At 37.4% G+C, this 16,162-nt stretch overlaps 1 protein-coding gene across 1 annotated transcript in view; it reads left to right on the forward strand.

The window, feature by feature from the left end:
* Window positions 1–16,162, forward strand: part of NWD2 (NACHT and WD repeat domain containing 2) — a 42,449-nt gene that overhangs the window by 13,529 nt on the left and 12,758 nt on the right. The window contains exons 2-3 of the mRNA XM_030450010.1: window positions 6,489–6,577; window positions 11,340–11,456. Coding sequence (XP_030305870.1) covers window positions 6,489–6,577; window positions 11,340–11,456 — 206 coding nt within the window. The remainder of the gene's footprint in view (window positions 1–6,488; window positions 6,578–11,339; window positions 11,457–16,162) is intronic.

Below are 16,162 nucleotides of genomic sequence, written 5' to 3' on the forward strand. Positions count from 1 at the left end.
GTTAAATTTGATTATAGTTGCAAATTCTTGTCCTTGCAGGCTTTGCTGTTTTGCAGCATTTAGTTGTATTATGCTTTGGTGTTCTGCAGAGATAATTTTCAGACTTGATTTTGATGCCTCTACATTTGCTGTGTGTTCAGTTGCTCCTGTCACATCATTTAGTTGTATGACAATAATTGTAAATTGTCGTGTTTTCAAGAGCTTCTCCTAGTTTGTTTTATTAAATGAAAGAATTAGACTGTTGAATTCTTCCCCTTGGGCAGTTTGCAGAGTGCAAAATTCTCCCCCTGTAGATATTTTGCCTTCAGCCCATGCTGGTGCTAAAGGTCCCACTGTGCATTGGCATTTGCATTCAGATCCTTCCTTGTTTGCCACAATCACAGCTGAGGGGTGCACGGACACCCAGGCACCCAAGCTGCAGAATGGGGACCATTTGCAGGATTGGGAAAGGGTTGCAGGTCAGCCTAATTCTTTTTTCTCAAGCACATCTACTTGTACGGGCACTGGGTTCCCAAGGGGTAATGTGAGGTTAGTTATCAGAATACACTGTGAAATAAAATTCCACTTCAGAGCCTCAGTGATACCATACTTCCTAGATTTCATGAGTATAAAGTGTTCTTTCATTTATTAATTTATGGATTGAAGGATTTCATGCAAACTCGAAGTCAGAAAGGCAACAGAAGGTACTGGGTTTCAGTACATGCTGCAAATGTAGAACTTAAGATCCACTGAGATTAACAGATCTGTTCATTAACTTCACCAACCCTTGGATCAGAATCCAAACTTGTTTCATGTGAGCATGTTGTACCTTTAAGAAAACTCAGAACTCTCAGAAACCAACATTTATTTTAAATTTGGAACATAATTGTGTGAATAATCAAGTCTTGACACTTAGATTTAGGAATTGTTTTTCCCTTCTGTCATGTCAGCTCCATACTGATATTTCCCCCAAATTCTGAATTTTAACATGTCTCTTGACCCCTTTGCTTTTATGAGTTAATTCTTTTTTGTGTGTGTGTGTATCAATTGACAGCTGGGTGCTATTGTTAAGCCAATAGGTGGCACTGGTTAATCATATAAACAGTCCAGATGCAGGGTATTTTATAAGTAAGATGGATGTCCCTGTGACATGTGGATAGCTAAATAACTATTTCAAAAATATTATTACAAATTCTGTATGTGTCGTTTTAAATTTGTCATTTTACATAACTAAAAGTAGGGAACATTTCAGAGAAATAGGTTTTAAAACTACATCTCATTTTAAATCACATATTATTTTATTTTAGGTTGATTGTTGCAGCTAGAAGTTTTAGGCTTATAATTGTGCCCTGCATTTTGAATCCTGCCTCAGGTAACTAGGTCTTTTGTTTAGAAAATCTGTTTGTTTAAATGTGCTGGTGTAGACTACAAACTTGTAGTCAAATCCTGCCATTTCTGCACAATTAAGAGACACATTTCAGAATTATATATTATTTCAATGTTATTTTCTCTTTGCATTTTTTCTTTTCCTCTGATTTTCGTGCCAAGTGACCATTTCTTTGGGCTCAAATGCTCAGCGCACTATTGTTGTATTTATGTTTTTGAGAACTGAGAAGGTTACACAGAGGGAGATGCCACCAGTTTTATTGTGCAGCATCCTGGTAGCTGGAATGCCCAAGGACTCCCATCCAGGTCCTTCTTAGTCTGACCGAGTCAGTCATTGTGCCCATTCCTCCATCAGGCTGGGGGAGGACAAGCAGCTGTGAGCATCACAATACAGCCTATGGAGTTAATTTTCTAGGAAGGTACTTAGTAACTCAAGTCATTTTCCCCTCTCTTACCAGCAGCATCATTCAAACTCATTGCTTGCAAAGTGCTCTGAGATTCCCAGATGAAAGGCACCATAGAAATGCAAATGACTTATTATGGTACTATTTTCAGAGACAAAGTTTCCATAATATTTAGGGACATATGTTACCTACTGGTTTTCAAAGCTTTTAGTATCAGAGATAATATACAAGCTATTGTGCCATATTAGTAAAAAAGGCAATTTAAAAGGAATAATTCAGTTGAATAGTCCTATGTGACAAGAACAAGCTAGCATTAAGAGTTTTGGCAGCCACTTCTTTACTTGATACTGCTACTAAGTAATTTTTAACCTTATTTCATCATATCCTTAGATAATTGAACTGCAGAAATTCTACTGCAGTTTGTTGGCAATGGTTATAAAATACCCACATTTCTTAGTATTGCAATGCATTAAAAAAGTCCTGTGGCAGGAATTTCCTACCCGTTCAGCAAATCTTAACACTAAGAGGGAGTATATAGCTGGGTATCTTAGCGAATATGTATTCAGGACTCGATTAAAATGTGTGCTTTGCTCATCAAGGGCCTCAGACCTCCATAGCTGCACAAAAGACCCAACATTATGTGATAAGAAATACATCTGTGTGCATTTGTGAAGGAGACTTAAGCTATCAGAGAACTCACTGTGACAGGCTCAAGACCCCCAACAAATTTCTGTTCTGATCCACTTAAGCTGTCAGAGAACTCACTGTGACAGGCTTAAGACCCCCAACAAATTCCTGTTCTGATCCACTGCCAAAGCATGGGAACACTGAGCACAGGGAGGAAGCAGAAACTCTTTCTGTCATGCTCTTTCTTCTGCAAACTGTGGTAGGGAAAGCACCCTCCATGCTTAGGGACTTTCCCCTGTTTGAGGTCTTTAGCTTGCACTGTGCTTGGGTAAGGTTATTCACAGGTAACTTCTGTGAACAGACTCTCAGCTTGAATGTGCTTCTTCTTTGAGGGTGGGCACTGTCCCCACTTTGGCACCCTCTGTGTGACACACAGGAATGAGATGGGAATAAGCAACCTGGTTACTCACTTGTATTGAGCCTTGGTTGAGTGAGAGTTGTCATGTGGCTGCAGCCCATGTGCGTGAAACAGCCATTCCCATCACTGTGGCTGAACTCAGAGTCATAGAATCATGGAATGGGTTGGGTTGAAGGTGACCTTAAAGATTGTCTAGCTCCAACCCCCCTGCCATGGGCAGGGACACTTCCCACTGGAGCAGGCTGCTCAAAGTCCCATTCAACCTGAGCTTGAACATTTCCAGGGATGTGGTATCTGCAGCTTCTCTGGGCAACCTATTCCGGTGTCTCACCACCCTCACTGTGAAGAATTTCTTCCTAGTATCAAATCTAAAATTACCCTCTTTTATCTTAAAATCATTAGTTCTTGTCCTATCACTACACACCCTTGTCAAAAGTCCCTCTCCATCTTTCCTGTAGGCCCCCTTTAGGTATTGGCAGGAGTCTTCCTGGAGCCTTCTCTTCTCCAGGCAGAATAAACACCACTTTCTCAGCCTGTCTTTGCAGGAGAGGTGCTCCAACCCTCTGATCATCTTTTTGGCCCTCATCTGGCTTTCCTCCAACAGCTCCATTTCCTTCTTGTGCTGGGGACTCAGATCTGGACACGGTACTCCAGGTGGGGTCTCAAGAGTGGAGTAGAGTGGGCGAATCACCTCCCCTAACCTGCTGGCCACACTTTTTTGATCCAGCCCAGGTTATAGTTGCCTTTCTGGGCTGCAAGCACACATTGCTGGCTCAGGTAGAGTTTCTCATCAATGAGCTTTCTGTCCACTCAAACAAGTATCAAGTGGCCTTAAGACAGAACAATTGATGCTTAAAAATGGGCAATTTCCTTTGGGCTTCCGGGTTAACCATTTCTTTTTGCTTGCATATACATTTTAAATTTTTCTTCAACTAGGCAATTGACTCATTTTATCCCAGAGATTAATGTTTGGCAACTCTTTTGTAAATACACATCATCTGTTTACTAACGCAAGAATGTAAAATGTACTTTCACTATTAAAAATAAAATAAATTAATAGCAGAACAGCTTGTGTTTGAAGGTTGGACTTTGGCATGGAAATAGTTCATGCTGAGAAGTAGCACCTTGGAATACTCTAATGAAAACTATCAGTGATTTAACTGAGTTGCAACCCTTCAGAAATCACACTTCACAGAAACATCCATGTTTAAATAGCGTTTGCCTATTATTTGTCAGAAAGGCCATGAATGCATATGTGGCTAATTCAGTTCTGTCCTCTGCATCACACGGGATGCACAGGGAGAGCAAGGGCTGCAGGGGCTTTCTCACTCAGTAAAACTGTAAGGGTAGGTAGCATGGTGTAGTTATGGACTGGCCTAGGAGGCAACGATCTGTGAGAGTGAGCACCTGCAAGAAAGACGTCAGAAAATCACTGTGTCTCCCAAGACAATGTTGATTTTTGGATTGATTTAATATTGGAGATTAATTGAAGTTTGGGTTTTTTTAAGTCTTGTCTTAAATATTTTTTGCAGATACAATCTAATTCACACAGTTTACTGCTGACTATCATTTGGATTTCAGAGCAATAGAATTAACACTAGGGAGTGTATAAAGGTCGTGTCACAGCTACTGTTTCATTTTGACTACTAGAAGAATGTCACTTGGTTGATCCATTCACCTGCAGCAGCAGCATGGAAGGTGGAATTTGCCTGTGTGACATTTTTGTTGTTAGGATCTGCCAGCTTCCCAGGTTTGCTGACACTGTAAATCAGGTTAAATTTTATTTAATTACACCAGCTTATCTGTCATCTAGGCTGATTACTGTACTTCATCTTAACTATATGGAGTTGTGTTTCCTTAAAGTTTTGCAACTTGTTATAAATGCAGCAATTCTTGAAATTCCTTACTTATAAGCATCAGACTCAAATTCCAGGTAGATAATCATGTTTCATTAGATTTGAAGGTAGGAATGAAAATACAGGATGGGTATGCCAAGTGTCTTATCCAGAACAGTTCTAGTTGAAGGAATGCTTTTATCTCTTTCTATTTCATTTATAAGCTACACTTGCAGTGTGTTGTTCATCTTCTGCACAAGACCCTGTAAGTTACACTGCAGGTAGTGGCATCCTATTCTAAAACTAGAGCCTGTGGGGTTCAGCAGGGTAACTCCTTATAAGTATAAATGGAAAGCAGCAGAATTTCCCATTTATCATTTAATCATGTTTACTTTTCTGCTCTTTTGCAATGTTTTTCTTGTTCCTGCAACTTAGCCTATTTTAGTTCCCTAGTAAGACTCTTCTGCCCACTGTCACACTGATTATTTAAATAACTACAGCCAGTGAGAATTATTGCTTCCTTAACAATAAAGCTGAAGTCATTATTAATTTAAGTTTAGAGACAATAATAATTTTGGTTTAGCTCTGCAACTGAGCAGTAAGTTGTTTATCAACAGAGCTTATCCTACTCAATTGTAAAGATACAATGCTCTGTGCCTTCACAGATATGCCAAATGAAACTGTGTTAAGGCAAAGAATATAGAATACATAGTCTTGTATCACTGACTGATCTAAGTGCCTCAGTTATTGTGGAGGTAATGAAAAAGGGAAATATTTGAGATGAAGTGAAGTGGGCAGGTAGCTTTTATTACAAGGTACAGCAACACCATGCAGTACAGTGACTCCAAGGTGACACTGAGAAAAGTTTTGGAGCCAAAATAATACTGCTGCATTGGCACAGTGCAACTCTGGCTAATTAAGCCTTATTAGCTGTGTACTATGTTCTGCAAAAAAAAAAAGGTTGACTTAGGCATGTAGTATGAGAGATAATTAATGACTGGAGAGAGCAACTCATCTGTCCCTCTATTCCTACTGTACTAACTGAGACAGCTCTGGGCTGTATTTTACACTCTATTTCTAAATGTTTGCAGGATGCATTTGTATTGATCCAGACTTGAAGTACCTTGCTGGGGTGAATCTCTTGATCATCACTATCTAATATACTGTGATTCACACCGTAGTGCAATCCTGGAGTGCATGAACTGCCTTCCATTTGGATAAAATATAGGAGATATTCACCGCTATGCTTTTGAGCCTTTGTGCTGCATTACCACAGTGGGCTTTGGCATCATTGCCATATTGTGCTGCGTTATCAGAACACATCATTTTCCATGGTGAGAATACCATTATGTCAGAACTGTGCATTTAGTATGATAGTAGGAATCACTTGGATCAAAAGATACCATAAATAATTCTATTAACAGCTTTCTTCCTTTTAAGGTACCATCAGATTAAAGATGGTGAAGAAAGTGATAGTGTTTGTCACAATGTCACTGATCCATAATATTGTTTTATTTCTAATTATAGAGATCTATTTCATCTTTGGTATATTTCTTTGATCTGTGGTGCTTCTACTTAGTAAAATTCAGCTTTCTGAAAAGTACATAGAAGTGAAACTGATAAAGAAATTCTGATTGTTGAATTACAAATTTGATTCAGCTGCACTGCATTTACTTGTTTGTGTAACAGTTTTGGGATTAAATTCCAGCACTTAATTTGCATTGTTTCTGTGTGTGTGTGTGTTTTAAGGGCTCTTTTTAGTGTGATAATTCTATATCTCTGAGTAAAATAACAGCTTTCATATAAATATTGTTACTAACATCTGTTTCCCCAACACAGATACAATAGCAGAAAGGAGTGCCCTAAGAGAACATGTGTATCCTAAGCTTAGAGAATTCTGCAGGGAAAACTATGGACTGGAATTTCAGGTAGGTTTTGTTGTGTTGAATCTTGCATTACTTGTTCTTGAAATTAACACTATTTAGAACAGACAACATTTTAAAATATCCTTGGTAAAATAGAAAATTGGAAAAAATGTATTTCAGATGTTAATTGTACTTAAATTATATTAGAGGCAGATTCTGAATAGATGAAAAAAATCCCACGGTTTTTACAATGCAACATTGCACCTGTGGTAAAAGCAAGATGTCAACAAACTGGCACCTTGCACATTAGAAATGTAATGAAACCCCCTCTATTTTAGATATTGAAAGTATTTAAGGAGAAATTACCATGTTGTACTTCTAGGAAAAATACAGTAATTTTTTTAATTTCATGTGGTCGGCACTGAAGTATCACCATCTGTATATTCACATAGTTGTTATATCTAGGTTAACTACAGTTTGTCTTCCACTGTAATGTGGAAAATAGTTTAATTGGGTGAATACTGAAGCTAATGACCAAAATTAATTGAATGTGGAACATTTCTATTGTGATTACATACTCTGGAATTTGTTTCTTTTAATGTCAGTTGCAACATTTCCATTCCTTCAGTTAGCTCATGTTTTCCTTTGTGTTATGGAAGACATAGACCCATTCACATCTTTGGTAAGAGAAAATTGGTAATAAATACTGTTGCATTTGACTTAAAACATAGGATTTTGTCATCACATTTAAAGTCACTGGTACTTTTAAATTAGGTATATCCCAATTCACAGTCCAGTAAACTCATCCTTTAAGTCCTATATGTGTCAGCAGGCCTGAGACTGACTCTGCTAAGAGAAACAAATACAGCATGTGATACTGTAAAAAAGTTCAATTTTTCCAGAATTCTGGTTCTACATACTCCAGCCTTCCTGACACAGTAGAGTTAACCTCCAATCTTAGTGACCCCAAAAACTTAACCTGTACAGAGTGTAGGTTACTTGGAAGCAGCTAATGCCCTTTATGCAACATTCTGCTCCTCATAGTGTATTATTCTTGATGCACACGCAGCTGGTTTTTAATCAAAATAGCAAGTTCTTAAATTAGGGTATTTGGTTTTAATTTCCTGAGTCACACTGGAGTTGCTGAATTTGCATTGTGGTAAATTCCAGAGTGATTTTTGATTATGGCTATAAAAGAATTTGATCTGAAGGCCCTAGCTCATCAGCTTATTGGGAAGTCCCAGCTGCAGTGCTACATGGCAGGAACTGCAAAAGATATTGAAATAATAAAGTCTTTTTTTCCTGTTATTACTGGGTGGTATTAATGGAAAATATAAACTATTTCTCAGTCATCTTTGAGGAGGTATGTCAGTGACAGGAGGAAAATCTCTCTTCCAGGTTGACCAAAATCCACCGTATTCTTTATAAGAGGAAAAATGTCTTCAAATTGATTGTAATGAGGTCACTAGGGGAGGAATAATTACATATTCTCTAGTTTATATTCATGGAAGCAAATTATTTTAATACATATTTTCAACATCCTTAAGTGATACAAAGTCAGAGAGACAGCTCTACTGACACATTTCGGAAAACAGCTGGAAAGCTGTTCCACTGCTTTCCGTGGAAGCAGGGTAGGAAAATTTGTACAAAAAATTACCAAGGGAAAGTAGTAAAGAATTTTGGAGCAGCCTCTGAGGTAGACTTTATCAAAAACTTTTTTTTTTTGCCTTTTCCATTCTTGATTCACCAAGTTTCTTAGGCTAGTGTGCAAAATCAAGATGACAGTTTTTAGTACAAAGCTGTCAGGAAAGTATTATGTACCTTTCAGCTACAAGGATTAGTTTGTATTTTCCTGTACAGAGCAGAACATCACTTTTCATCCTGATACTGAATCTCCTGACCAAAGAAGAACTGCCTTGCGTGTGACTACCACAAATGTGCTATAATATAGGGTGTCCTGAAGGCACCCTCTTCCTCATAAATCATGACCCAAATGAGACATATTTGAGTGCACTCACTGCTCCAGCTTCTGCTGAGACATCAGCCTGCACTGATAAGTGTTTCACTTGTAGCAAAGCATGAGATCTGTCAGGTGTCCTCAAGTTGGTGGGAGCCAGCAGGAAACATAACCACCACGTGTGTGCAAGGAGAAGCAAATCTATTCAATCACTCTATGAATTAGTTTGCTTGATGAACTTCCTTATCCATCAAATAAAAAAATACTTCTGAAAATGAGGTATTGGTGAAGACAGAAAGGGGAGAAAAAACTTCTAGAGTCCATTGTGTCTTATACCCAAAATAGAGTATTTTTTAGGGGAAGACTGAGAGTTTGAAGAAAATAGTTGTAACAGGAGAATTTTGGAAGATATGTATCCATAGTTCATTAGCAGCTTACTCTTGGGAACAATGAGCTGTTTCAAATAACTTTCACCGTGTGATATATGCTGGAAGGAAAGTGCAATTTTGCATGAATTAAATTTTTTTAGTGGTTTTTTAAGCCCTTGAAAGCAATGAAGAGAAAACTATTAGTTTTTCTTAGAAAAATGTGTGAAACTAAGATTGATAGGACAAAAGCTAAAATAAGCAGAAGGAAACACTGAATTATGAACAAAAGGTCTTCCTTAGGTGACTCGTATGGAACTGAACTGGGCCAGTTTCAGGCCACAGTGTGTAAATAGCTCTCACAGAGAGCACTTGTTGTCATCACACTTTGCCAGCCTTGCTGAAAGTCAGAGTAGGTGTTTGTCACACAGTTTTTCCAAGTGTAAGTGCAAAAGTGCTTCAGCATCAGACACAGTTGTCTTCTTGTTCCATTTCTTTAATTTTGCAAGTCCTATTTATTTTACGCAGTATAAAGAATAAGCAGTAAGCCCCTCCTTTTGAAATTCTAGGTGTCTTTTTGGCTAAATACTTCCTCTTGCAGGAGAAAATTGTAACTTGTTAAAATATTGTGTACCATAATTGTGTTACCCCCTAAAAATAATCTATAATGTTTTAACACATGGAAGGCAACCACTGAGCCCCTAAAAGTGTCGGACATTCCAGAGAATTTCATCTACACTTTTAAATAATTAACATGATTTCTTAACAGTTAATTAAAATAGAAGTTTTTATGTTTCAGATGAACTTGAGCAACACAATAAATTAATCCAACCAGTCATTAAAATATTTTTCACTGTATTGTGAGATGCTCTGACTTCATTACTAGAATACTTAAGCCCTATTATACATCATTCAAGTAATCAGACAGCAGAATACAATGTGAAGTTCCATAGTAAAGTCACATAGATAAAAAACAGAAAGGAGAGAAAAAAAGGGAACTCTTTTCCCCTCATGAGAATAAAAGAGAAAATGACAGAGAAGAAATCAGTGCAAGTGAGGGAAGCAGGGAGGCTGTTTGAGATGCGTTATAGTAAAGCAGAAGCTTCTTGTTCCAGCAAAATTTTGGTACAGAGTTTCTGCAAGAAATAGAGATATTGAGTGTATTTTATTGGGAATGTAAGCTCCGATGCATTTTATACTTTATACTCATCATCAGTCAGACAGTAGATGTTTTGAAACAGTGTGCCTACTCCAGCAGACACTGACAGGCACACCAAACTATTCTAGCAGAAAAAACCAGTGAGGCTGTTGGTAGTGAAATTAAACATGGGCATAAATATTTCTAGGGTTAGGTCTTAGCCTTGGCATTTATTGCTATGAGGCATTTTTCAAGGAGATTAACCAGCTGTAAACTGGTGCATTTTACATTAACCCGTTATTATTTCTTATGTTCTTACTTCAAGCTCATTTTATGATCCGTTTAGACAACAGCTATTTTTGTGATTCTGTTTCTTATGGAAACAGCAGAGTGGTACAAAGAATATTACAATCAACAATATTGTAATATAATCATGTCTTAATATAATTTTGATTATTTTGTTTTAAACTATCCTTTTGGACTTTTTTTGTCCAAGTTACACACCTGATGTTAAGAATCAATAGTAGCTTAATTAAGAGAGTAGTAGCATACACTATACATTTTATTCCAGAAGAAATGCATACATATGATCCCTATTCTTTTTAATTCCATTTCTCACTGTAAGAATTCAGCCTTTTAGTGAAAATGCAGTGAAATCATGCTTCATCACTTAATTTCTTCAAATAAGTTTAACATTCTCATTCCAGTTTCTTCCAGGATTTTGTTTGCAGCTAATTATCATCACAAAACTGAGCCTGTAGCTACAGATGAAAGACAGGACAGCAAGCTGTCTGATATTGCATATCTCCACAATCTCTGCTTCCGAAGTAAAAAGGACCAGCTCACAAAGGAGTGTGGTATTACAGAACCACACATATTCTTTCTTTTCAGCCATGTGCACGGCATGATTTTATATCCTGTGGATTCAGGTGACACAGGATGTCTGTCAAGTCATGGTCTTTACTGTTATCTACAGCAAAACTCCCATTAATTTCCATGGAGCCAGGATTTTATCAGTGCCTTTTTCACTATTCCTACCTATCCATTATATGCAATCTAGTAGCAAATAAAGAGTACATCAAATCAAGATCTTGTCATGCTAATCTCTGCAAAAATAAAATATGAATATGAAATGAGAGACTGTCACAGGAGGGCCTATCTGGGAGTGAAAATAAGAAGCTTGAATTGTCATTTATGTAAGGAAACCCTGTCAGTCTGTGCCAGGACTGGATATAGACCTCATTGCCTTTTACTACATTGCAGAGCAGTGCTTAGCAGTACACAAAATGTTGACAAAGCTGATTTTTAATTTGATAGGTAGAAAGGGCATATGATGAAGTAACAATCTTGCATGCTACTTTTCAGGTCATAGACTTGTACTGGGGAGTTGAAGCCGATGAATGGGACAGTCCTGAGCTGCAGAAGACTCGTATGAAGCTGTTAGAGGATTGCTTGAAAAGTTCCGCAGGTCCATGTTTTGTTGTGGGTATAAACATAACGTTATACTATTTAACAAATCTATAATGTCACCTATCCTAACATGCATGATTCAGTAACAAATGTATTCTTTTCTTCTTTCTAAAATATTTTATATTGCTTTCTGTACCTTTGCTATGCTGTATTGAAATGTTTCCCTATACAGCGCCGTAGATTAACTGTGACTGCTTAGGATTTGTGGAAGGAAAAGAAGAATCTTTCACAATCAGTCCCCATAGCAAGACAGTTTGAGAGGCAAGGTATGACTGTACATCTATCAGAACAGACATCAACCATTAATTCCTGGCACTTCTCACACCTACACTATTGGCTGGCCTAGAAGGACCTAAAAAAGCACAGCAGCAGCAAAGAAATACCTGCTCTGATCTGCATTTTGATGTTTTGTGTTGTAAACCCATGAGAAGTTAGGAAGCTAGGGATTAGAATGTGAAAAGACTGTAGGTCAGTGACAACCTGAGGAGGCTCTGACTCTTTGTGTCTTCTATTTAATGTTGCAAACATTGCAGCCGTCGGTAAAGCTGGCAAAGCAAGATTGGTTTCACTGGCTTTGCCTGCTAGGCGTAAAGGCAAGACTGAACCACTTTTACAGGAAGGGTTTGTAAAGCTTTACAGACAATTTTAATGTCAGAGAGGTATTTTTCTGTAGATGAACCTGTTGTTGTACATCAGGCTCAACAATCTTCAGCTATCCCTCACAGCTTTTACAGCTGAAGTAGTATGAATTTATGAAGACATGCCAGAAATTGTGTAGGGTTCTAATAGCTGAAAGGCACTAGGAGTAGGCTGGATATGTAAAGTTTTGCCAGGTATGCTTTTTCCCCTTCCATTGAATCATATACAATATATTTTGTTGTCACTAATTTTATACTTAATATGCAATATACAGAAGTGCACCTTTTTTCTCTGTCTTCTATGCTTAGAAGGGTTTGTACCATGTTTTATAATTAATATAGATAACTGGAAAAAATATTTAGAGACCACTTTATTGCATGGTGTGCTGACTGTATTAATTTTCAGTGAATAGAGAAAAAATACGACTTTTGATAAGTGTCTTTTCCCAGCTGCTTAGGGAGCATATCCTCTTTATCCGTGAAGAGCAAGGTTCTTTAACTTGCTGGCTCTTATCTAGATAATCTCTAATGAGATTGGCTGTTCAGTGGTATAGTTTGCATGCTTAAGAGCATCTATTAAAGCATCAAAAGACCAGATTATTGGGCAAGAATATGGATTTATTTTGCATTTAAGAAGTACTATGTGCAAAGAATGCTTCATTCAAAGGACAAAAAAGGCCACAGTGAGTAGTATTTAATCTTATCAAGGATACTTCTCTAAAAAATAAATATTTTTATTATTCCAAAACATATTTAATTCTTTATCAGCTATCTTGAGGCTCTATCTTTGTAAAAAATAACTGGGGGATGTGTATAATACGTCTGCCAAGAAAATAATTTAGAAAAGGTATATTTCTTCTTTGTACTCAAATGTAGCTAAGTGAACTGTAATTATTAGACATCATAATAAGGCATAGAAGAGTTTTTTTAAAAAATGCAAGTCCTTCATTATTATTTTTTGAAGGGAAGAATTTTTAAAAATGTAGTGAACTGAAACTCTAGAATATCATGGGGATGAAAGGGATACAACACATTGCCTGCTTTGGAGGCTGAAGATCACTTCTCTCCTTGACAAAGATTAGAAGAAGAGCAAGCTGCAGCATGTGTTATTCTATACTCTTCTCACACCCTTACAACCATCTTGCTGGCTCTGTTTCATTCACTTGCTTGCCTCACTCCTGTATTTAGCTTCAGAGCCCTGGGGAACAAAGGCTGTCCCTAAGTGTTTGACTGTAAAGAGCCCAGCACTGGGAGCACAGAATCTGGGCTGGGTTTGATGCTGTTATGACTCCTTTTCACAAGCCCACACTGGCCCAGACCTCTAGACAGCTTAGGGAATTTCCATCCTATGAGACTAAATTTACTTTTCTGAGTTTATTTTTCTGCTTTTTCTCTTCCCTTTGATGAAAACACAGAGTTGGAACAGAAAGGTTTTTTTCTGTAGCAACACCCAATGTCCTTTGACATTGATATCTAACATCTTTTAACAGTGAAGGAAACCTTGTCATGTATCACTGCTGCATATTTTAGCAGCTCAGAATTTTGAAGGTGTTGAGAAGTGCCTGGCTGATATTAATACTAAGGAAGGAAATCAAGCCAAACAAGAAATTTTAAACAGAACAAAACAGTTAGCAAAGAGGTTTTAGTGAGCCAAAAACTTCAATATTTATTCCAGTTTTTCCAAGTATGGAGCAGGGTAATAGCTCTCCCAATTACGAGACTCAGAAAACTACAGAAATCTCTTTATGCACATTTGATTTTTGCTTTGTTGTACCCTAGTGGGATGGGGTTTATTTAATTTACAACACAAATTGACGATGATTTCACTCCAACAAACATAATTAGTTTTAATTTATAGTAACATAATTAAAAACTGACTTTGGCATTACAGGCTTTGGGCAACTTCCCATTTCTTGAGAAAGTTCTATAAAATGTGCCACTTGCATTCAGTTGAGTATTTTTTTTACTTTTTAATTACCCCTTTTTAAACTTAGACACAGTCTGTGATTATATTGGACTATTCAGAATTAACAGGCAGATTTCAGAATGCATTTCAGAATATATTTCTTTATGGTGCCTGCATTGTAATACGGGACAGAGAGGGAATGAAATTCAGTTCTTAAGTTAGTGTAGTTCACACATTGAAGTCCTAACCTTTTCTTCAGATACAAAACAACAAAATGCAGACACATATTCCTAAATACACTGGAGAAAGCAATTCTAAAAATAACGTGTAATTCATTTGCTGTGACACTTTGGGAATGTACAGTCTCCCTCTTACCTACTGCCTGAGCTCTGTCCATGCTTGATCCAGTTAAGAGAGAGGGGAGCTCCTAGGGTTTTGATTCAGTTACAGTATATTTATATTTATATTGCAGTATATTTATAAAATTGGAAACTGATTAGACTCCCCATTGCATAATAATGCCAAAGACAAAATACGTTCAATGCATCACTGGAACCTTTACATTTTTATGGGTTATATTTCCTAGTAAATTCATGAGATACAGACAGGGTGACAGAGTGTCAATAAAAGTTATCATCACATGACTAGTACTGATCATGAACAGGATTCATCTGTTACAGACCTAGTCTGGGCACCTTTAACAACTGTTAGAAGATATAGGTACCTCCAGTAATATCTGAGTCATCTTCTGAATAACTTCTTCTGCATTAACAGCAAGGATGCATTAGGGAGTTAGACTGCTAATTTAGGAACCCAAGTACAGTGCTATGTATTTGTTACGGCCTTGAGCTATTTAGGGTGTCATGAGTCTATAGTGATTCTTTGCAGAATACATTTACTGCCCTTTTATTGTGGTTCCCTAAATAATAGCCCAGTACTGACCTCCTGCTGATCACACCTTGGTGCAGCTGAGGGAACTGGCAGGCTTCTCTGCACTGCTCTTCAAACACACCCTGCAAGTTCTAGCACATGGGTGCTCTTTTCCCATCTGTGCAGCACCACACAAGCTCTGCCTGAACTGCTGCTCTTGCATGACTGCATCCTGAAAAACTGTAAAAGAAGGAAGAAATGGAAATTAAATGTTAGTTTGTTGCCTGTAATGGTTTGCTCAACTAAATGTGGTTGGGTTTTTACAAACCTAAGAGATTCTCCTTACCCATCACTGAAAACATCCAGTCCAAAGAGTAGTAAAAACATCTTCAATCTACTCTGGACAGACTCTGCAATTTCCATTATGCTTAAATTATCAATAGCTTGTTGCTAATAAAAGCATTAATGAACTATTAAAAAGACCTAGCATTGTAAAATTTGGATTCCAGTAGGATTTTAAACTACTATCAAGTTACAGTATTTGGTATGTCCTTAGGTCACCCTGAAATTGAAAAATATGGCAAATTGATGCATAAAATGTTTTTTCACATCTCTGGATCTTTTTGTTCTACAGTATAACACATGCTTTAATCATTCCATGAAGTACACTGCTATTTGGTTCTCTTAGCTTAGCACAAATGGTTGATAATTAATTCTGAGCATATTCCAGCTCAGAGGAAATTCCAAATTAGATTACTACAGCTCTGCTGAATCTCCTTAACTCTCCTTTTCAGTTCTGGTGTTACTTTAGAGTTCATTCCTCCTGTGAAAACCAAATATATACAGGTTCTGGAACACATGAGTTACATTTTGCTTTTGCTCTTCTGGGAAAATTGCCAAACATTATAAGTTAGGGAGGCTAAAGTCAGTCAAATGTGTATACAGTAAAACAGACAATTTAGGAAGAGTGATAAGGGCTCTTCAGGAATTCAGCAGAAGTTACATGTGCTTGGTACATTTCAGAATTTACTTTCTTAAAGGAAGCAGCTCATATGTAGTCTTTAAGTGAATGAGGAGAAAAAGCTGGAACCAGATGTACCACAACAGATCAACTCTCCCACTGAAGAATATTCCAAGAAACAAAATGTCAAACTATAAATTTTCTTCAAACTATGAATTATCTTCTCAGTCTGCATCTGATTCAAAACCCTTCCAAATAAGAACCTCCTCTACCATAAGTGAGGTTGGGGTCATACAGCCTAACAGAGATGGCTACATAGAACCTGTTGGCATCAGTCTGAAAA

The sequence above is a fragment of the Calypte anna genome, chromosome 4A (genome assembly GCF_003957555.1).
Source record: "Calypte anna isolate BGI_N300 chromosome 4A, bCalAnn1_v1.p, whole genome shotgun sequence".
Classification (NCBI taxonomy): Eukaryota; Metazoa; Chordata; class Aves; order Apodiformes; family Trochilidae; genus Calypte; species Calypte anna.